General features: G+C 44.7%; 1 protein-coding gene and 1 long non-coding RNA gene across 3 annotated transcripts in view; one reads left to right on the forward strand and one right to left on the reverse strand.

The window, feature by feature from the left end:
- Window positions 1–3,393: 3,393 nt before the first annotated feature.
- LOC307043034 (neurotrypsin) overlaps window positions 3,394–23,940 on the reverse strand; it is a 158,772-nt gene continuing 138,225 nt past the window's right edge. For both annotated transcript variants that reach the window (XM_079687224.1, XM_079687223.1), the window contains 4 exons: window positions 16,862–17,134; window positions 13,634–13,756; window positions 13,038–13,318; window positions 3,394–5,080 (listed from right to left, as the gene is read on the reverse strand). In XM_079687224.1, the coding sequence (XP_079543350.1) occupies window positions 4,761–5,080; window positions 13,038–13,318; window positions 13,634–13,756; window positions 16,862–17,134 (997 nt within the window). In that variant the 3' untranslated portion in view covers window positions 3,394–4,760. The remainder of the gene's footprint in view (window positions 5,081–13,037; window positions 13,319–13,633; window positions 13,757–16,861; window positions 17,135–23,940) is intronic.
- On the forward strand, window positions 19,604–20,702 carry LOC307043044. The gene is made up of 2 exons (XR_013809268.1): window positions 19,604–19,862; window positions 20,385–20,702. It is a non-coding gene; the product is annotated as an uncharacterized lncRNA (long non-coding RNA).

Consider the following 23,940-nt stretch of genomic DNA (forward strand, 5'->3'; position numbering starts at 1 on the left):
TTCAACAGTGAGCTACAAAGACAATCAGATTATGAATGAACAGTATGAAGTTCATCAACATTGAAATATATGTTATTATCAAAATAATATTTAACTGTTATCAAAACGTAGTGCAACTGTAGAAGCTTGCTCTGTTGTCTCATTAAAATAATAACTTTTACCACGTTTTTTACAGACAATATTGAGAGATAAATAGTAGCAGTTTAACACTATGTGTTAAATATCTTTGCCTTCAATACATTAAATTAGAAAGCTGACAAAATCACATTGCTTGTTAACATCTAAATGTAACTTTTTGCATGGAAAAAACCCTCAACTTCACTGATGTGTAGGTGGTCTAGTATTGTTTAATGGAATGTATATCAGTGTATTAAATTCAATACTTCATTTATTTAAACCAATATCTTTCTTGATTCTTTGTACAGTTTGAAAAAAAGAGTCTTTGTACCTGAGCTGAAGTTCACTGCTGTGAGGAGTCCAGTTATGTCTCTCACTCTCTGGTCCAGCCTGTCTGCATCACCTGGACACCTTAAACAAACAGATATATACCATGTGTACAAACAATATAACTGATTCTCTTCTGTTGAACATGTTGGATTGTGTATTGTCCGAGTCAGGGCCCTTTTTATTTTACTGTAACTTTAGAAGTTGTGTTACCAATGCTTACTGTTTATTTGATACCCATTTGGTAATGCAATAAATAAAAACAACAAGGTTTGGGTTTGTTCTTCAGATGACTGTGATGTTAACGTGTAAGCTCAATAATGAACTCCAGCTCAACCAACCATATTGTAATATCTAAGTAATCATCTTGAAATTAATAATTGTAATATACACACATCTTGTTGTGAGGTTGATTTCACATACACTACTTCGACATTAGCTTGTCTACATACTTGAGCATAGCCAATTTAAATTAACCTTAGTGATGCATACAGTTCCTACCTACATAATAATCATCTCTCTAAGTTACAAGGATGACCTTATTTTATCAACCTCAAACAGAAGCCGTTTATTCAACAGTATTATCCCACTTAACACTTGTCTATTTCGTTTTAACCTTTATAAATATAGTCTATGATTTTAACTTGGAGGCTACTATTAGCATCGTTAGCACCGATGTAGCTACCACTCGCTTACACGCTAACCCAAGCCTTAACATTAATTACGTAGCTGATTAAAATCATTAACACATAAATAAGTACTTGAATTTCACTTACCGCAAACCGCATTCATGCACCGTCTGTTTCAACCGCAGAGTGAGTCACAATAGTCCGATATATAAGCATGAAGAACAAACAAACACGGCCGGGGGCAAGTTGTGGTCCATGGATGAGCTGAACAGGCAGAGTGCCTGTAGCTTCACGGAGCAGCTCGCAGAGAGACAAGAAGCTAACAGCAGCAGTCACTTCACAGAGGCGTCACTCAATGTGACCACGCCCTAATTTATGCAAACACTTTAAGACCTAATATAAATAAAAGGGTCGTGTTAGAAAACAATTCACTCACAGATTCATAATCATGAAGGTGGAATCTAACTATATTCATAATAATATGTATTGCATCCATGGGTAAAAACATGTTTTTTTCTGCTGTAAAGTTGGACATTTTAACATGGGGGTATATGGAAATTGCTCCGTTCTGCAGTCAGTCCCTATCGGCCAGTATATGAACTGCAGTGTGTGCCACTTCCGTATTGGCGTCCAAGCTCTTCCAAAGAGTTTGCCGCTTGGGTTAGACGTTAGGAGCTGATTTTTGGATTATCTGACCGCAACTTCTGCTTATGTGCCCCTTACGCAGACAGCCGAAACAAATACAATTTCCTTTAAGGAATGGGATTTTTTTCATTTTGTGTCCTTATTCCCAACTGTGGACACATTTCCAAAGCATGTTCACATCTACAATACAAGCAGCTTTCCACAGCAGACAACATCTCTTTTTCTATGGTGCTTCTGTCATACCTCTCTACAAAAACTATTTCTGCAACCACCCACTCCCAACTCACCAACTGCCTCACTAACATCAACACATGGATGCAAAACAACTTTCTGAAACTAAACTGTGACAAATCTGAAATAATCATTATTGGCCCAAACTCACTAACCCGCTCCACCCAGGACTTCTCTCTAAACATCGACGGCTCCATTGTCAACCACTCAACTCACGTCCGTAACCTTGGTATCATCCTCGATCCCGCTCTCACTTTCCTCCCTCATGTCAACCAGGTCACAAAAAACGTGTTCTTGCACTTGAAGAACATCACCTGCATCAGATCCTCCCTGTCATCAGCGTACATTTCTCCTGCATACATCCTCAATAAACTGCAACATGTCCAAAACTCCAGGGCCCATATGCTCACCTCCATTCGGCGCTCCGACCACATCACCCCTATCCTCCACTGGCTCCCCATCAAACACCGGATTTACTCCAAAATATTACTTCTCACCTACAAAACCATCAACAACTTTGCCCCCCCCCACCTCAGTGACCTCATCCAACCACACACCCCCACTCGTTGCCTCAGGTCCGCTGAAGCTAATCTACTACAGCCCATCAGGACAAAGCTCCGGACCTGGGCGGGCAGGGCCGCTGCAGCCCCCCCTCCCTCTGGACCTGGGGTTGCAGGGCCTTCGCAGCAGCCTCCCCCCTCCCTCTGGAACTCCCTTCCTAGTCACATCCGAAAGGCCAACACTCTTGAATCATTCAAAACATCTCTCAAAACTCACTTATTCCCTCTAGCTTTCAAACTCTGATCAACTACTACTAAAAGTGAATATGTCTCATATAAGCTCTCAAGATATAACGTGATGTAAATGTATGAAATATAATTTAATATGAATTGAATAAGTTAAAAGGATTATCTGGTTCTGTGTTTTTTTTCAGTACCTCTATTTATGATATTGTTAACATAGATTTGCTTCTCTATGTGCTCATCAGGTAGAAATGACTAAATACATCAGTGAATTCCTTCACTGGGCCTCTGGTGTGTTTATTTGCTATCTGCAGTATTTGCAAACTGAATGCTTCCTCGTCCTGTTTCACATGAAAGCAGCATCAGGGAGTGCTGAGTGTCGTCGCTGTAAGAGCAACTTGAGGGAGAACAAAGCACAATTGTCTGAATCACTTCACAACGCAGTAGCAGTATTTTGTTATGTCACACTGTTATAGAGCAGGGATCATGTTGGAAAGTCTGTGAAAAAATAATAAAATATTAAACGTGTATTTGCCAATGCAGAACAGAACATACAAAATGAATACACTTGGTTTTACACATGCATTTTGTACAGTATTCTAAAATACAAATCAATGTCTGCAAGCACAATATCAGTAGAGATCTTGACTTGGCCCTTTCCAAGACAGGCCCCTCCCCCCAAACACACACCACACACACCCTTATCACATCAGTTTTTAATAAACATATTGGAATGTTAATGAAGATAGCATTTAGTTTTTCCATGATGTTCACATTTAACATGTTTGATTGTAAGGCATGCATTTTAGTGCACTGTATTCTATTCCATACATCCTCTTTGGATGAGTACTATTCTCCGTGTATTTGTGTATCAATATATTTATGTATGTTGGTTGCTGGAAGAATTCTCCACTGGTTCGGTGCAGATCAGGTCCAGAACTATGGACCTATGATAATCTGTATTGTGCAGCCATAATGCAATTTAGCCGATTGTCAAATCAAAAACAAGACATCATTACATGAAGCAACTTTTGAACACATGCTGTGAGGTAATCATTGGCTCGGATTATAGTTCCTCACATTATGACACAGGCTGTCACCTGTTTTGGGAAATGTGTCTTTCGTTGACACTGTGAGAATATGATACACTGACATGGACACACCTTTTGCAGTGATAGAGGAGAAGAGCCCAGTGTGGGAGACATGGGAAGCATGACTAACACACAGATATTATAATTGGGATATTATCAAAGATTATTTTAGGTTAATTTCACATACTATTTTATTGTATTGCTAAATGTATGTTCACAAAAAACAATGACTGTAAGATAAGATAAGATAGAACTTTATTATTCTATCTTAAACTGGACTGTAATGTACTATATATTGCCGCATTCATATCTCAAAAGAAATAATGATAGACTCTGTATCTCTCCGAGTCACAGACTGGTTTCCCTCCACAGCCCCACAGAGTTCTGTTCTCTGCGGTTCTGCTGCTTGTCTGGACGTCTCTGCAGCAGAGCGCCAAAAGGATCAGGCATGAAGTTGTGCTGATGGTGAGCACATTGGTGTGGATGAGAAGGTTCAGAAATATGTATAGTAAATATGTTTAGTTTGCAATTTCATACTTATATCTACATTTTTACACCTGGATTAAATTACAGTAAACCACGGAAAAAAATGGTTACACAAAGTGCCTTGAAGCGCATTGAGCATTCTGATTCATTTCTGATGCGCACAGGTCGTGCAGTAAAGAAGAGTCCTCTTGTTGTTGTGGAACCTGGACTCTAAATAAATGAATAAATGATCATTTTACACAAAAGTGATCTAGGTGTTGTTGCTGCAGGTTCTTAGTGTTGTTTAAGGTCATTGTGTGTGTTTCTGTTGGGATAAATGTGGTCAGTGTTCTGGTCCCAGAGGGGATCCTGGGTTGGGTTCTACGTGCTCTGGTGGCCTCAGTGCATAGTGTGAGGTTACTGCTGCTGCATGTTTGTACAGAAAGCTGTGTAAGAGTTGTGAAGAGGTGGGCTCAGTATGTGTTTCCCCAGCTGTAAGAGCATGTCATCCATCAGGTGTTGTAGGGTTTGTTTATGACTTTGTCAACCCATCGCAGAAACCTGCTAACACGTGTGTACACCCCCGGGAAGGAAGGGTTACCACAGCCATGACCCCAGGAGATAACTCCTGTGAGAACCCAGCGGCCCCCCTCCCCCTGGCAAACCAGCGGACCCCCACTGTCACCCTGGCAACTGTCCACCCGGTGGCGCTCCGACAGGCTCCCTGCACACAGCATGCGGCTGGTAAAGCGTTCCCCGTACGTCTTCTTGCACCTCCAGGCCGGCAACAGGGGGACCCAGGCCTGCAGCAGGGTGCGGGAGTACTCCGAGTCTGAGAGCAGGGAGACACAGGGGACAAGACAACGCTCAGTCATAATAATACATACTGTCATACAGTCACAGGAAAGCATCACTAGAAGGTTCCAAAAGAGATTTAGGTAGTACCAGATTACATGTAACGAGATGACGTAATCAGGTTACAAAAAAACGTAACTGTATTCAATTACAAAAACATTAAAAAGTAATCAGATTACTGATACATTCAACAAATGTGAGATTACTAGCAGGATGACAGTGTTACTATACATTTTGAAATGTATATTTTATAGGTAGACATTCTGAATGAATTTTCTTTAAAGTTTATATTTAGGCTACTTTAATTATTTTTCATTTTAAAGGGCCCATGTCATGCTTTTCTGGTTATTAACCGTCCCCTTGTGTGTTATGTAGCTTTTTCTGCATGTAAACAGTCTGCAAAGTTACAAACCCTCAAAGTATACCATGTAGCGAGTACAACTCTAACACAGAAAAGACCTGCGGCTGTTCCACAGCTAATGGAGGGAACGAAGGCACAGGAATTGGAAAACCAAGGGTTCTATCTCACACAGGCTACGCCCTCTACTGGACTCTATGGGTAGGCCTACTACTCTCATCGATGATACGCGAGCGTTCACACACTGAAGTTGTATAAACGTAACCGGCCAATCAGGGTGAGCCTAGGCTGGGAACAATACATGCCTGCCGCTGTGAAAAAGTAGAGACGAAGGTCATACTTTGCCCAGTGACAAAAAGAGGGGGAACAGCAGCTCTCTGCGTACAGACAGGCAGGAGAGTGCACAGCTGGATCTCTGATGTCACTCACTCTGACAAGACACTCCGTACAGGGTGTGTCACAGAGGAAAGGGAGACATCCCTCAAATACAATTGAATAAATGAACAGGGGGAAGACCAAGATGCAGCAGTGCAAATGTATTCCACTCACATTCCTCCATGCAAAGCCGTGGAGGAGGACATTCCTCTGGTGGAGTGCACACTGATGTTCTCCGGGGGATCCACCCCAGAGGAGACATATGTCTGTGACACAGCCTCACACAGCCAGTGTGACAGCCGTTGTGCAGACAGAGGCTGCCCGATCGAGCGCTCTCTATAATGCACAAACAGGCGCTGAGAACGGCGCAAGGCAGCCGTGCGCGCCACATAGCAGGACAGCGCGCGCACAGGACAGAGGAGATGAGACGCGGCTTCTTCCTCAAACCTGTGAGGAGGGGGAAAGAAGCCATCCAAGGTGATCACTCTTGACCTAAAATAGCTTGTGATGACCTTAGGCATAAAGGCCGGGTTAGGGCGTAAAACAGCTGAACTGCCTTCTCCTTGGATCCGGAGCCACAGGGAGAGCAGACAAATCACTCACCCTTTTCGCATAGAGCCAAAAGTAATACTACTTTGGCTGACAACAGTTTAAGGGGAACCTGGTCTAAAGGTTCAAATGGCACTTTGCTTTAGTGCGCGTAACACCAAAGTCACTGAGGCGCCAGTGCGCGTGACACAGGTCTGAGTCTCCGTACTCCTCGCATAACGGCTGCTGCGCTCTGCGAGCCCCTCTGTTCAATTCGCCGGGAATATACATTGCTCTGATGAGAGCAACGTGTGTGCGCGCCCAGAACAGCAGCTGCCTGGCTGCCTTCAGAAGCTGCGCAGATCGTACTCCTCCCTGGCGATTGAGGTAGGCTGCTTCCATAGCCATGGCCTGTTGTCTGTGCGAATCAACACATGTTTGATTGTGCAGCAACGGGGCGACTCCCCCGTTCTTTTCCGAGATTTAGAAAAATAGCGGAGTAAAAACCGCGTAAGACACTGTTCCTGGGGTTTTCAGGAGTGTTTCTTGTATCCCATGGAACTGCTGGGGGGAGAGGCTTCTCTGTGATGTGCCGTAATGGTCGTCATGGTGACGAGCCACGCCATCGCCCTCGCCGCCGCTGCCCGTGAGGCGAAAGGGCTGCGAGGGAGTTTCCACACGCTGCATTTCACTCCGTCTCTCATCATGAGGTGCGTACACGCCCAGGGGATGAGAGGTGTGTGCATGCTGTCCACACGAGGCGTTATAACGGTGCTCGTGGGTTATTATGACCGTGTGTAGGAGGCATATCTGGGACAGAGGAATGCCGCGAGCTCTGCAGTTTATAAACCAATAGGTTGAAAACAGCAGACTTCTGCAGCGAATGAACCACCTCTGGAGTCCCCCTGTTGGAAGAGACCCAGGGGTATCATCACGTGACCAGCTGACGCCAACGCCGAGCAGCTGCGTCACGGAGAGGGCTGTGCGGGTTGTGACACGCCGGAGGAGAGCTGTCAGTTCCTCCACTCGCTGCCGCGAGAGCCGCGCTCTCATGCTGGCTGAGTTTAATTCCACTCCCAGATAAACGATTGTCTGAGAGGGAAGAGGACAGCTCTTCTTCCAATTTATTATGAAACCCAGGCTTTGACAGATGCGAATGTAAAGCAACTTCCTCCCTGGAGCGAGCCAGCAAATAGCAGGTCATCCAGAGGAAACCACACTCTCATCCCTCCTCTGTGTAGTGGCTCCAGCCTTTTCTACACAAAAATGCGAGGAGCCAGGGAATATCCGAACCGCAGACAATTGTCTGGTCTGATATTCCCTGAAATGAGAAAACGCAGGAATTTCCTGGGTTTCGGGATGATGGGTACGTGGAAGTATGTATCCTTCAGGTGGAAGTATGCATTCTTCAGGTGGATGTGAACCAGTCGTCCTGGTGAACACATTCCAGCACCTGTTTGATTGTCAGCATGTGGAATACTGACAGATCGAAGATGTCTCATTCCCCCAGTCTTTTTCGGGATTAGGAAAAAATATCGTCTTTCAACAGGAGTTCCAGCAGCTCTGAATGGAGTGCAAGACTGTTCCTGGGATAACAGCAGTGTTTCCTGTATCCAATTGAACTATGGGGGGGGAGGCGAACTGCAGGGTGTACCCTCTGCTTGATCAGCCTGCTCATCCATCTGTCCATCAGACACACGCGCTGCCACTCTGAGAAACACTCTGAGAGCGGGCGCACATGCTCGAGATGTTCTTTGGTCGTCATGGCGACGAGCCACACCTGGGAGCCTCCACACGCTGCGTTTCACTCCGGCTCTCATCATGAGGCGTGTACACGCTCAAGGGATGAGTGTTAAAACCAGCAGGCTTCAGGAGCGAGCCCTGACGCCGTGGCGCTGTGGGCGCTGCCGCTGGGGGCACTCAGCCTGGAATACTGCTCATTCCCCCGTTCTTGCTTCTCTGTGATGTGCTGTAATGGTTGTCATGGTGACGAGCCACGCCATTGTCCTCGCCGCCGCTGCCCGTGAAGCGAAAGGGCTGCGAGGGAGCCTCCACACGCTGCATTTCACTCCGGCTCTCATCTTGAGGCGTGTACACGCTCAGGGGATGAGTGGAGGTGTGTGCAGTGCTGTCCACATGAGGCGTTATAACGGCGCTCATGGGTTTATTATGACCGTGTGTAGGAGGCATATCTCGGACAGAGGAATGCCGCGAGCTCTGCAGGTTTATTAACCGATAGGTTAAAACCGGCAGGCTTCTGCAGCGAGCCGTGCTGTCTACTTAATCAACAGATTAGTGGCAGCCGGCTTAATTACCGGCTCTGCTTCCTCGGAGGCTCTCGCGGAGCAGACCAGGAGCGGGGGAGCCTCACTCCCCTTTGACTCCCCGCCGAGAGACCCTGTCTCTGGGGTGGCGGGGGAGTGGAGACGTGGGACGGAAGCCCCTGCAGCCGACGAAGGGCGAGTCTGACGCCGAGGCGGTTGCTGTGGGCGCCTCTCCGCTTGCGGCCTCCTGTGGCCGGCGTGGACGCCGCAGCTGCTGCGGGCGTTGGTGCCACTGTGGGCGCTCAGCAGGTTGGAGCCAGCTGAAATGCTGGCGAATGCCTTCCGCCTGTTCCGCAGCCGTCTTCATGTACTCCACCATGGCGTGGAACTGGGGTCCGAACAGCCCGTCCGGGCTGATTGATTCTGGCCGTCTCCGTAACAGACGCCGCCTGAAAGGCACACTGGTGCACCCGGTTGGCCTGGCGGGCGACATACTGTTCTCTGGGGGAGCTCAACGTAGGGCGCCGTCCGGCGATTATGTTGGCCTCTCTTACCCTAAAAAACGCTGTCAGGCTCAGCTCCAGAGAAGGGATGGCTGGGAAACCAGCATCTGTCAACCCCTCCACCTTGGTGAGGGGAACAAATGTGGCCACCGGAGCCTTCAGGGTCCTCGGGTTCGCCGCCGCCCCCTCCTGGAACCTCCTGATGGCCGGGAAGCATGACCAGATCGGGTCACTCCTGACCGTCTGCCCGCGAAAAAACTCCGGTCATGTCGTCCGGAGCACACCTCTGAGCTAGGGGAATGGGGGAGATCTCTGCAGGCGGCCGCCTTGCGTATGATCTCCGGCAGTTCCCCTAGGATGCCACCTATGGCCGGTGACGGAGAGGGGGAAAGCATGTTCGGCCGCCAAACTGGCACCCTGCTCCGACTCTCTCTTCTCCGTCCGGGGGAGAGGAGGGAGGGGAGAACCGAACGGTGAACCGTGGAAGGAGGCGGGGCAGGAGTTGTCTCCTGCCCAGCACTCGGCCCCAGGGACACTCGGCCCCAGGGGCCGAGGCCCCCGTCCGCGGGCTCGTAAGCCTGGACGGGCCAATCGTCCTCCTCGGCTGCAGCAGCAAGAGCGTCCGCTCTCCGCTTCCTGTCGCCCGAGGGGAGATGGGCGCAGTGTGTGCATGCTACCTGCTGGTTTAGAGCCGCGTACGCGTGCTCTGACCCCAGGCAGGATTTGTATACTGTGTGCTGGTCATAACTCATTATGAACCCAGAGCCACATGAGGGACAATCTCTCACACAATTGTTCCTCGTGTTTACTCTGCAATTGAAGTGTCTCTTGTGCTTAAGTAACGGTGTGCTGAAGAAAAGAGGGAGCAGATTGTCGGGCCTCCTTCCTATTTATACCGGAAGGGAAACAAATGTTTCAGGGCTGCGCGGGTGCGTAGGGGGATTACCCAATAGCGATAGCCTTAGAGGCAAAGCCATATACGAAATAGAACTCTGCCGTGATTAAACGCCATATTATGTTCCAAACCACTTCAAGCATTATTTCTGAAACGGTATGGAGCTCAAACGTTTCTCTCTCACAGGGTTTACCGTAAGGACATTACGTTACACATATTCTCTCCAGTACAGCGTTAGCTTTGAGTGTTAGCGATGCTTGCTTATGTAAACACAGACCATATACTCCCAAAACACGTTGCTCATTGTTTCTGATCAGGGTTGGGTTGTAACGAAATACATGTAACGGCGTTATGTAATCAGAATACAAAAATCAAGTAACTGTATTCAGCTCGCATTATATTGGAAAAACGAGTTATCTGATTATAGTTACTTTCGTAAACCTGAAGTGAATACATTTTGGAATACTTATTGGAATTATTGGTGGAAATGTTTCCTCACAAAATGTAATATTCATTACCGGCAGATCTGTGTGCGTGAGAGAGAGAGGGAGAGAGAGAGATGCAGGGTGTCTGTGAGGCCCCGCCCCCACCCACCGATGAGAGAGAGAGGTCTCTTTTAAAATATAATGAAAGTTAGAAACGGAGATGGTTCGATAAAATGTGCAAGATAACCTTTATGTAGCATTTCTTTATTGTTGAAATGATGACATTTCATAACAGGATAAAATCAAAGTGAATGGACTGCTGCTGCTGAATGCATGGGGCAAGTGACTGGAAAAAGTTTTAAAAGTTATTACATCGTTTCAGATAATAATAATAATAATTCATAATAATAATAATAATTCATTCTATTTAGAGGCGCCTTTCAAAGCACCCAAGGACACCTTACAATTCATAAAATATTATAAGGAAAGGTTTAAGACAGTACAAAAGGACTGTAACGGGGAACATGTTGGGAAACAGGAGACATGTAGCACTACAGTGAGTAGGCTGACCTGAACAGGTGGGTTTTGAAGAGGGACGTGAATGTGGTGATTGTGTCAGACTGTCGGATGTGAAGGGGGAGAGAGTTCCATAGTTTGGGAGCAGCTAAAAGCCTGAGCTCCCATCGTGAATAGGCGTGGGGTGGGGACGGTTAGCAGGCCAGCAGAGGAGGAGCGGAGGGAGAGAGAGGGGGTGTAGGAGGTCAGCCAGATAGGTGGTGTTCATGTGAGAGGAGAGAGAGAGAGGGGAGAGAGAGGGGGGGGTGTAGGAGGTCAGCCAGATAGGTGGGGTTCAGGTGAGAGGAGAGAGAGAGGGGGAGGGGGTGTAGGAGGTCAGCCAGATAGGTGGGGTTCAGGTGAGAGGAGAGAGAGAGAGGAGATAGGGGGGGGGGGGTGTAGGAGGTCAGCCAGATATGAGGTTCAGGTGAGAGGAGAGAGAGAGAGGAGAGAGAGGGGGGGTGTAGGAGGTCAGCCAGATAGGTGGGGTTCAGGTTGTGGAGGGCTTTGAATGTGAGCAGGAGGGTTTGGAAGTCTATCCGGTATTTTACAGGTAGCCAGTGCAGATGGGTGAGGATGGGGGTGATGTGGTCAGAGGATGGGGGTGATGTGGTCAGAGGATGGAGGTGATGAGGTCAGAGGATGGAGGTGATGAGGTCAGAGGATTTGGTGCGGGTGATGATCTGGGCAGCAGAGTTCTGAATTATTTGGAGTTTATTGAGGAGTTTGATGGGAAGGCCTGAGAGCATGGTATTACAATAGTCAATATGGGATGTGAGGAATGCATGAACCAGGTGCTGGATTGAGACAGGGTGGAGTCTGGAGAAGAATGCAGTCCGGGTGATGTTTTTTATGTGGGGTGCAAATGAGAGGGAGCTGTCCAGAATGACACCAAGATGTTGTGTTTGAGTTCTTGATAAGCCATTAAAACAGTCAAATACGTGTCTCCTGTTCACCAAAACACACACATCTGTTATGGAAAAATAAAGTATTCCAAAAGTATTCTAAAAGTAATCTGAGTACGTGTATGGGTGTAGTTGGCGTGTCAGTTTATAATTTATATTTATCCTGCAATATTATTTTGGACACTTGGTGGCGGGGGGTAGCTGCACTGGGTGTATACAAGGGGTCATCGGTGACCGGAAAGGGCGAGGACACAGGAGGAAGAGAGCATACCGATTCCACCAGTCCGGCAGATGCTCATACCACAACCATTGACAGAATAATTAAACCTTGGTATGTAAACGCTCATAAACATAATTCTAAACTGCAGCAAAGGACTGGAAATCATCTCTTTGAGTCAGCGTCTGGATCACTCAATATGTATTATAACAACTTTACACTAATGGCGCATTTCCACTACAAGGCCTCGCTCGGTATGGCTAGGCCTCGTTAGGACTGGCTCACTTTATGGCGCATTTCCATTACATTTTAGCAACTGGGGTAGTATCTATATTAACGCAGTGTAGGCGGAGCCGTGACGTCATCTTCAATGAAAGCCCCAAAAAAAAACACAGCCGTTAGCTGTTAGCCCTCAGAGCTCCTCATATCTGTTCAGAAACTAGACAAAAGTTAAACAAGTCCAAACCACAGAATGTCTGTGTCATGGAGAATACAGTCACTGGTTTGTTTATGTCTGTATAGGCCGTTGTTGTGAGTGTGGACGGTCGGATCATTTACAACGTTAGCTTAGCCAATCTCCATTTAGAAAACATGCATTTTAAAAGGTTTTTCGCCTTTGCATTAAGTCATACTGGGATGTTTGCTGAAATTGATTGCAAGTGGCACAGCCCTACCTAGAGAAGATTCAACCAGCCACCACTGTAAACTGTTTAGTTTTAAAGCAACACGTTGATATTTAGAGCAATAAGCTTGTGTGCTTGGACTCACTCGGTGTCAGTGATGCTTCTTTGACTTATTCCATGGTTGTCATTAACATGCCATCACGCTTGGTTCTGATTCTGATGGTAAAATAAAGACCTTGGGTGACGTTGGGATGAAAGAGGAACAGATGGTGCAGCAGGAAGTTACCTGTGAGGCCCCAGCCGGTGATCACGCAGGCGGTAGGCCTCTTCTCCTGCCGGCTACCCGCCTGCGGCAGACACACGGCTGCAGTGTGAGGGTTGAACACCACACAGCTGCCCTCTCTGCCTTTGAGCCGCAGCAGGGCGATGTCGTGCTCCCAGCCCTGACTGTGGTACTTCCTGTGGATAACGATGCGTTCAGGTGACAAGGTGCGTTCAAAGTCATCCTGCTCCTCGGTATGGTAGTCACCAAGGCGCACCACGTAGCGGGTCGGGTCACTGCCAAATCTGGAGGAGCAAAGCAAGTATGTTATTGATCATCATTTAATTTTAAAGTAAAGTTACTACATTGCAGGGCACAGAGAAGACCATTCAATGTAACAGGATAAAGCATCAACAACACTGCCAAAAGGTTAACAACAGAGAGTCCTTTGGATTTCTCATTATTTATAGTTGACTCAACTCAAAAACATTATTTAAAATTGAAATATATTGTTTAAAAATGATATCACCAAAATTACATATTATATTGTTCCATGTCAACATTATGTGTTACCAACTGAAAACATTGAAAGTTGTCCACCAGAGGGCGCTGTCCCCTACCTCTTGAAGCAGTGAGCGGCCGTCAACACCCAGCAGTGCCCGATCAGAGAGGCCCCGCACAGAGGGTGGCCCCCTTTGGACTGAGAGCGCAGCCACACTGACACCTGCCAGGGCCACTCCCCCCTACACACACACACACACACACACACACACACACACACACACACACACACACACACACACACACACACACACACACACACACACACGCACACACGCACACACACACACACACACACACACACACACACACACACTTGTTTTGTTTGTTTCTTTAGATTTTTTTTGTGCTGTATTGCATTTGATGTTATTGATTGTACCATTTGTTTAATAAATTAAAAAAAATGTGATCACAAAAAAATAAAGTGTGCGCGTTAATGTTATATGATATGTGCATTATATTAAACCAAATTCTTTGGCACATAGTAGCAGTATCTTAGCCGTCCAATATCAGCATCTGTTTATTGCCCGTCATTCATGCCCGGCGCCGTGGGAGGGCCAGGGAGGGCCAGGCCCTCCCATTTGACATTCCTACCATCCCCCAATAAACACGATTTGTATTTTTTATAACATTTAAAAAATATATTTTTAATTATAAATAAACTGTGAACTTTTATGCTACGATGTATGTGATGTCAGATAGTAACTAAAAAAAAAAAATTGCACGCTACGTCAAATAAATTCATGTGTGTGTTGTGATTTGTGATTCGTCCACATTTAGACCAATCACAGCGTCACACTCTGCCGCCTATTCTGAATTTGTTTATTGTTTATTGTGCATTCTGTAGACTCCCATTTCTGTTTGAATTACAAAATGGACATCAGAAATTGGCTTAAAAGGTCTAAGGATTTATTCAAACTAAATAGCGATGAAATAACTACAGCCGATGCAGCTGCTGGCAACCCGGCACCTGCCGTTGCAGCAGCACGCCTTAATGTCACAAGCTTGACCTCGGCAAACCCCGGGGCTGAGTTAGCGAGCCCAAGCCTTGACTCATCAAGGCGGCCGCCACCAACGCTGTCCTCAAAGGTGACCACGAGTCACTCCACAGCATGTCCGAGTCAGGCAGTGGGCTCTTCCTATTGCTGTTTGAGTATACGCTCAACAAAGATGCAGAGTTGGCCAAAATAATGTTCTAAGTTAGCTCGGCTGAGCGAAAGGATGCACCTGCAGTGCATAGGAAAATAAACCATGCCCAAGCATGTTCATCGTCTCCGTCTCTACTATTGCTCTTCGAGTGCAATGATGATGCCATCCTCAACCAGTGTGCCTTGCTCGTGATTTACCAGCAGGGCCGCCCCTCCCTGCAGGCCAATCACGCAGGCTGCATGGGGCACCGCCTTGCACAGGGAGCCCCGCCCAGAGGGCCTCAGCTGCTGTGCGCAGTTCTCCGTGAAAACTGTCTGTCTAGTTGGCTTACATAACAGTTCAAGTTTACAGCCTAAAAAACATGGAGCATTTCTTCCCCTTTTATTCATTTTTATGTCAATGTGCACATTTCATGGTGATGCTCAGCCTCTCCCCTTAACTCCTAACAGTCATCATCATGTCAACCACAACACAGAGAAATACTGATAGAAATGTGTGTGTAGTTGTTGATACATTGCTGACAGAGGGAACTACATTTGAATACAGATTTAAGAAATATCAGTTTTTGAGATGTCATAAGCATGTTCTGTCTTGACTATATTACAACTATATTATAATAAAATAATATAGTGTTTATATTTTTGAATTGATTATGATTATTATTATCTGTAGAAGTAGTTATTTTGATTAATTATATTTTAATCTTTTTGAGGCTAGTATTTGGCAGGAAATACAGACGTATTCAACTGTAAACGCATACTGAACGACATACATGCACATTTACCATTTACCTCACAGTATAAAAAAGTAACTGTGTTGATAATAATAATAATAAAAAGGAATTGTATTTGCAAAGTAGCCTACTTTGTTTCCAAAAAAAAATTGTTTCAATCCTGTCGGTTGGGGGGGGCCTCATCTCACAATGTCGCTTGGGGCCCCAAGTTGGCAAGGCACGCCCCTGTTTACACACATGCACACAATTTTTAAAAAGTGGTTTCTATGTTGCCCTTTATTTGTGTATGTATTTGCGATTAGTGTGCGTCTTCGCATATATTGTGCCGCAGGCCTGCAGCAAATGACGGTTTTGTGTGCCCTCCCATTAAAATCATATACCCTCCCTTTAGATTTGTTTTGGCTCCGGGTCTGCCGTCATTACTGAAGCATTGTGCCTGGTTCCTTTGTGGAGAAGGTGGTAAGCCAAATGGCTCGCTGCACCCGCACTGCGAGGGGGACCCAAGTTCCCATCAGCAAGAACACGTGGGTTTGCTATCCTGGCTCCAAAATGGTGGAATGAGCTCCCCATTGAATTCAAGACAGCAGAAAGCTTACACATCTTCCGGCGACGACTGAAAACTAATTTCTTCCGACTCCACTTCGAGCGATAGAATTACTAACAAAGCACTTATATACTAATAAGGGACTGGCTTATCTAAAGCCAGTTGAGTAGCACTTGAAATGTGTTGGCTCTATGAAACCTGATGTACTTATATGATCCTGTTTTCTTCCAGTTTGTATCTTCTTGGTCGAATGCACTTATTGTAAGTCGCTTTGGATAAAAGCGTCAGCTAAATGTAACGTAAGAGGGATATGGAGGCGAGAGAGGAAGCGCATCTTTGTCAGCAGTACTGAGCTTCTGTCAGTCAGAGGGCTCTGGGCGAGTTAACATGTGAGAATAATTTACCGAAATACACTTAATTAATTTCATGTGTCAATAATTAACTGTCATGCAGCAGTTTTTGAACAATCCCATGGGTTTGTTTGAACTACATACATTTGAACAACCCTTTAAACTGTCACAAATATACAAATAATTATCCTAGCTATATATTTTTTTTTAAATCACCAGAATCGGCAACTTGCCCTTTTATTAATTTGGGCCCCTGCTCCTCTACAATCCACTGCAGGTACCTGCTGCAGGGTGTGTGTGTGTTTGTGTGTGTGTGTGTGTGTGTGTGTGTGTGTGTGTGTGTGTGTGTGTGTGTGTGTGTGTGTGTGTGTGTGTGTGTGTGTGTGTGTGTGTGTGTGTGTGTGTGTGTGTGTGTGTGCGTGCGTGCGTGCGTGTGTGTGTGTGTGTGTGTGTGTGTGTGTGTGTGTGTGTGTGTGTGTGTGTGTGTGTGTGTGTGTGTGTGTGCACTGACCTCAGGGACTTATCCCCCCCTATGATCCTGCGGCGCCTCCTCTGGTTGTTGAGCCTCAGGCCACAGGTCTGCAGGGCCCCGGCCCCCAGAGGGTCCAGGGTGTAGTCGCAGATGACCCCGGCGTCCTCACTGTGGCGGCAGTCATGGCCGTCCTGAGCCGCAGCCGCACACTGGCCTAAAGACGTCTCTGTGCCCGAGCAGCGCACGTTGTCCAGGTGGATGGGACCCTGACCTTCTCCAAAGTACGCCATGGAGCGAGCTTTAGCCACACCGCTGGAGTTCAGGACCACACACAGCATCTTTAGAATATTTCATGTTTTAAATATAAATGCAGTTTGACATTACTTTCTCAAATCTCAGGGGCACTGAAGTGAATGTATTTCATTGACGCTGGTAACCTCAACATCCTCATCCTCCTTGACCTCAGCGCTGCCTTCGACACCATCAATCACTCCATCCTCCTCACCCGTCTTGAAACCACCTTCAACATCTCTTGGTTCACATCATACCTCACGGACAGAAACCAGTTCATCTACATCAATAACTGCAAATCCCCCACCGCTCCTCTCCCCCAAGGTGTCCCCCAAGGTTAAGTTCTCGGCCCCCTCTTCTTCATCCTCTACTTGCTTCCCCTTGGTCACTTAATCCGCCGTCATGGACTTCAATTCCACTGCTTTGCCGACGACATCCAGCTCCTCATCTCGACCAAGTCCATCTCCACTGCTACCCACTCCATCCTGACAAACTGCATCACTGAAATAAAATCCTGGCTCCAACTCAACTTCCTCAAACTCAAGTGTGATAAATCTGAAATAATCATCATTGGACCTAAAAAGCTCACCACACCTATCCATAACTTCACCCTCAACATAGACTGTTTCCCAGTTCAAACCTCCCCTCACATCTGGAACCTAGGCACCATATCTGACCAAACCCTCTCCTTCAACCGATACATCAAACAAATCACCAAGACACCCTTCTTCCACCTCAAAAACATCGCCTGTCCACGTCCATCCCTCTCCCCCACTGCTACAGAAACCCTCATCCACGCCTTCATCACCTCCCGTCTGGACTACTGCAACAGCCTCCTCTATGGTTCACCTTAAAAAATCATCAACAAACTTCAATACATCCAGAACTCCGCATCCCGTCTACTCACCCACACCCAAATCCGTGAGCACATCACCCCTGTCCCCATCAAGCTCCACTGGCTGACCATCCCCCAGATAATTCAGTACAAAATCCTCCTCCTGACGTATAAATCCCTCCATAACCTGGCCCCATCCTACCTGACTTACTTCCTCCACAGACACACTCCCACTCGCTCCCTCCGCTCTGCTACTGCCAACCTCCTGTCCCTCCCCACCCGGACCAACCTCAAGTCTTGGGGCGACTGAGCCTTCTCCGTTGCTGCACCCACCCTCTGGAACTCACTACCCCAATCCATCAGAGATTCTTCCTCCCTCACAGCATTCAAAACATCACTCAAAACCCACCTGTTCAACACTGCATTCAACCACTGACCCCCCTTCCCCCTATTTTCTGTTTTGTTTATCTCTTTTTGTATTTATTTATTTTTTTATTTTTTTGTTGTTGTCTTTGAGTTTCCAGAAAAGCGCTATATAAGTCCCATGTATTATTATTATTATTATTAGGGCCTGAGCACGAAGTGCAAAGACCTATTGAAATCGTCAGTATTATTAGGGCCTGAGCACGAAGTGCAAAGACCTATTGTTATCCATGGTATTATTAGGGCCTGAGCACGAAGTGCAAAGACCTATTGTTATTAGGGCCTGAGCACGAAGTGCAAAGACCTATTGAAATCGTTAGTATTATTAGGGCCTGAGCACGAGGTGCAAAGACCTATTGAAATCGTCAGTATTATTAGGGCCTGAGCATGAAGTGCAAAGACCTATTGTTATCCATGGTATTATTATTATTTCGAGGTCTTTAGGATGCTTCAAAAGTTGTATAATTTTGCACGGATTCCAGAATCGGTGAAAACTACAATATTCTGGACTCAATCAATCAATCAATCAATGTTTATTTATATAGCCCAATATCACAAATGTTACATTTGTCTCAGTGGACTTCACAGTTTGTACAGAATATCAGTATGACAATACTCAATGTGTTTAAATTGTCCAGCATGCTCTCTAGCGCCACCTATGGCCATTTCCATTTTTGGAAAGATGTACAAAGTAGCACCGTAACTCTGAATGAGCTGAAACTGTGCACACTTATTCGGGTGGACCTGCTCTACATATAATCTCCTTGAACCCCTAAACTCCGCCTACTTTTTATTTTATTTAATTAGCATAATTTCAAAAACAGTTAAATATTCACTAAAATTTCAAAAAAAAAGATTTCAACACCAAACTCAGTATACAGCATCGCTGGAGAGTCAGACACATCATCGTAGGGAATGAGCATGTTCAGTCGATAAATGTGGCCGTCATTACTCTAAACGTGTTCGCAAAAAGGCGGGACAGAAATGCTCATAACTCATCAACAATGTACCAAAAAAACACACATTTTGGTGGTAAGGTTCAGTTTGTATTGGGGAGTATGCACAACAAGTAATTTTCATTTTGGACAATAGGGGGCGCCAAAAAAATGACAAATGTATAACTCATGAACTGATGGACGAAATAATTATTTATTTTTTAGACATACTTTGGGGATGAGTATGAACTTATATTTAAAGTGTCACAACCATAGACTTTATATATAAATGGACGTAGGGTCCGTGACGTCACCCATAGGATTCTGCAGAGTTGCCGAGAAGCCCTTAGTAGGCGGAGTCGGCCACTAACGGCTCGACAGTGACGTCAGAGTTCAACTCCCGCCTTCTCCAGCCTGCTCCAAATAAGGGCAAAGAGGCGGAGCCGAGGCGGGACCTCCTGCCACCGAGCTGAAAGTTCCAGAGCTAGCTGAAGCTACCAAGCTAAGCTAACATGCTCCCCATCTGCACACTGCCGTGGCATTTTACGTTTCTAAGGTAAGCGGACATGAAACTATTCAGCAAAACTATAAATATTAATCTAAGTTATTGAGTTTTTAGCATAATACTTCAGAATCTTAAAATCCCTTAACGTTTGTATGCAATTGTGCTGAATTCAACACTGGAATCAAGCAAATATTAATATGTTTGCATGACATTAGTTATTTATATTTTGATATCACTTAATTACACTTTTAATACATTTAAGTCAAGCTAAGGTACATGTGATGGTAGCTAGTTAGTGCTCTTACCTGTGAGGCCTCCTCCAAACAGCATAATAACCAGACTGTATCATTAAAACTAAGTACCAGTTCTAGATCCTTGACTTTAGACAAACAATTCAAAAGACAACATGTATTTAAAGACCAATCTTTATTTGAATGTGCCTCTTAACCTGATATATTAGATATACAGTAATAGTATTGACAATCTAAAAAAACGGAGCAACTCAACAGTCAACTTTATGTTTCTTATTGTCTAAAGCATTTATTATTTTCATTTTCCCCCTCTAATATTCAGTGTGGACGGATTGAGACAGCGTGGTGTCCAGAGAGCTGCAGAGACTTCAGGGAGAAACCTCCGTGTGATGGACGTCCTGTCTGTTTGTTTGGCCCGGAGAGGACTGAGGGTCTTTCCTCTGCGAGGAGGACCAGGCCTGATGGAGGAGCCCATGCTGGGCAAAGCTGATACCAACTGCACAGGCCTAGTCTGTCACGTTATTTGACTAAATGTGTTTACTTTAATAGTTTTACACCTTCTGTCCATATGTGCTTTTTATTTAAAACATGTTTGATTAAGTTTTGGTTCACATTTCAATAAATTGTATTTGTATTTGCACTCCTTTTGTCCATTATTCTTACTGAAGATTGGCCCCATTTTTTTGTGACGTTGCAAACTCTGCGGTACAAGGCACAAGTGATGTGAAGCTCATAAAGCGAGGCAAATAGAAATAATCAGCTGATGGAGTTGAGATGTGGAAATAGGTGCATTCGATCAGCTGACTGTTTTTACAATAAAAGTAGTGTACTGGTCTTAAAATCTCATAGCATCAGCTTTTAATTTTCCTCTTGGATGTTCTTCTTGACGCTCAGAGAAGGAGAAAATGTTGTGTCTTTCAGGCATGTCCTTTCCTAACAAAAATTACAGGAAACATAAAACATATTATTGCAGAACAAGTGTGTTATTTATGAAAGCGGTGTGTTTGTGTGTTTAGTGGCTGTATATATAATTATTTTGTAATTGTAATGTTTTTTTTTTATTTCAACAGTGAGCTAGAAAGACAATCCGATTATGAATGAAAAGTATGAAGTTCATCAACATTGAAATATATGTTATTATCAAAATAATATTGAACTGTTATCAAAACGTAGTGCAACTGTTGAAGCTTGCTCTGTTAACTCACTGAAAGAATAACTTTTACCACGTTTTTACAGACAATATTGAGAGATAAATAGTAGCAATTCTCACTATGTGTTAAATATCTTTGCCTTTAATAAATTAAATTAGAAAGCTGACAAAATCATATTGCTTGTTAACATCTAAATGTAACTTTTTGCACAGAAGAAACCCTCAACTTCACTGATGTGCAAGTGATCTAGTATTGTTTAATGGAATGTATATCAGTGTATTAAAGTCGATACTTTCTTGATTCTTTGTACAGTAGGAAAAAAATAGTATTTGTACCTGTGCTGAAGTTCACTGCTGTGAGGAGTCCAGTTCTGTCTCTCACTCTCTGGTCCAGCCTGTCTGCATCACCTGGACACCTTAAACAAACAGATATATATGTAAAGTACCATGTGTACAAACAATATAACTGATTCTCTTCTGTTGAACATGTTGGATTGTGTATTGTCCGAGTCAGGGCCCTTTTTATTTTACTGTAACTTTGGAAGTTGTGTTACCAATGCTTGCTGTTTATTTGATACCAATTTGGTAATGCAAGTCATAAAAACAACAAGGTTTGGGTTGTTCTTCAGATGACTGTGATGTTAACGTGTAAGCTCAATAATGAACTCCAGCTCAACCAACCATATTGTAATATCTAAGTAATCATCTCGAAATTAATAATTGTAATATACACACATCTTGTTGTGAGGTTGATTTCACATACACTACTTCGACATTGGCTTGTCTACATACTTGAGCATAGCCAATTTAAATTAACCTTAGTGATGCATACAGTTCCTACCTACATAATAATCATCTCTCTAAGTTACAAGGATGACCTTATTTTATCAACCTAAAAACAGAAGCCGTTTGTTCAACAGTATTATCCCACTTAACACTTGTCTATTTCGTTTTAACCTTTATAAATATAGTCTATGATTTTAACTTGGAGGCTACTATTAGCATCGTTAGCAACGATGTAGCTACCACTCGCTTACACGCTAACACAAGCCGTAACATTAATTACGTAGCTGATTAAAATCATTAACACATAAATAAGTACTCAAATTTCACTTACCGCAAAACCGCATTCATGCACCGTCTGTTTCAACCGCAGAGCGAGTCACAATAGTCCGATATATAAGCATGAAGAACAAACAAACACGGCAGGGGGCAAGTTGTGTTCCCTGGATGAGCTGAACAGGCAGAGTGCCTGTAGCTTCACGGAGCAGCTAGCAGAGAGACAAGAAGCTAACAGCAGCAGTCACTTCACAGAGCAGTCACTCAATGTGACCACGCCCTAATTTATGCAAAAACTTTAAGACCTAATATAAATAAAAGGGTCGTGTTAGAAAACAATTCACTCACAGATCCATAATCATGAAGGTGGAATCTAACTATATTCATCATAATATTTATTGCATCCATGGGAAGAAACATTTTTTTTTCTGCTGTAAAGTTGGGCATTTTAACATGGGGGTCTATGGAAATTGCTCCTTTCTGCAGTCAGTCCCTATCGGCCAATATATGAACTGCAGTGTGTGCCACTTCCGTATTGGCGTCCCGGCTCTTCCACAGAGTTTGCCGCTTGGTCACAACGAATGAAAAATGTGGGCGTGGCCTGTACTTTTTTTTTTATGACGATGTGCTAAAATGTGCTTCGGAATGCAAAACTTGGGAGACACGTCAAAGTCCACGACCTTTTTGAGAATGTACAAAAAAACTTAATTTTTCCAAAAAACAGCTTTTTCCGATATTCACGAAATGCTGTATACACATTGCTCTTATGATTGCGGACATATTTCAAATTGCTTTCCATTAGCCCCGCCCGCGAGAAAGTCGGCCATTTTGAAAAATGTGCATTTTTCATGCATTTTAAGGACATTTCTGCAAACTCCTCCTAGGGGAATGATCGAAAAAATTCCAATCCAGGACAAGTTCAGCCCATATCCAATGTGATGCTAAATTGCAAAGGAATAATCGATCGCTCAAACGAGCTCGTAAGCGAACGGAGAATGTTCTATTTATACGATTTACATGTCACAAATTACTACAAACTACTCGCATATAGTTTTTCCGATATTCACGAAACGCTGTATACACATTGCGATTATATTTTCACACATATTTCAAATTGCTTTTCATTAGCCACGCCCCCCAGAAAGTCGGCCACTTTGAAAAATGTGCGTTTTTAATGCATTTTAAGCACATTCTTGCGAACTCCTCCTAGGGGAATGATCGGAAAAATTCCAATCCAGGACAAGTTCAGCGCTACGGAGCCCTGGAGGGTTCATAGAGAGAAAAATAAATAAAACGTGGCCACGTTTTACTAAAGCGTGCGCACGAGTTACTAAAGCGTGCGCACGAGTTACTAAAGCGTGCGCACGAGTTACTAAAGCGTGCGCACGAGTTAATAAAGCGTGGCCTCGTTTTGTGTGTGTGCGCACGCACGTGTGTGTGTGTGTGTGTTTGTGTGGGGGCGTTTGGGTGGGGGGCGGCATTTGTTTATGATAGTATCGTTCGTTCCGGTGTACTCCGGCAGGACTATCACATCGAGATTAAGATTAAACGAATTTCTTTCACTTGGGAATACACATATAACTATGGAGAACCAGATTTGTGTAAATTACTGTTCGTGGTCATTTGAAAACAAATGCCGGTGGTGTCGGACACACACAAACACACCGAG

The sequence above is a fragment of the Notothenia rossii genome, assembly GCF_949606895.1.
Source record: "Notothenia rossii genome assembly, chromosome: 6".
Classification (NCBI taxonomy): domain Eukaryota; kingdom Metazoa; phylum Chordata; class Actinopteri; order Perciformes; family Nototheniidae; genus Notothenia; species Notothenia rossii.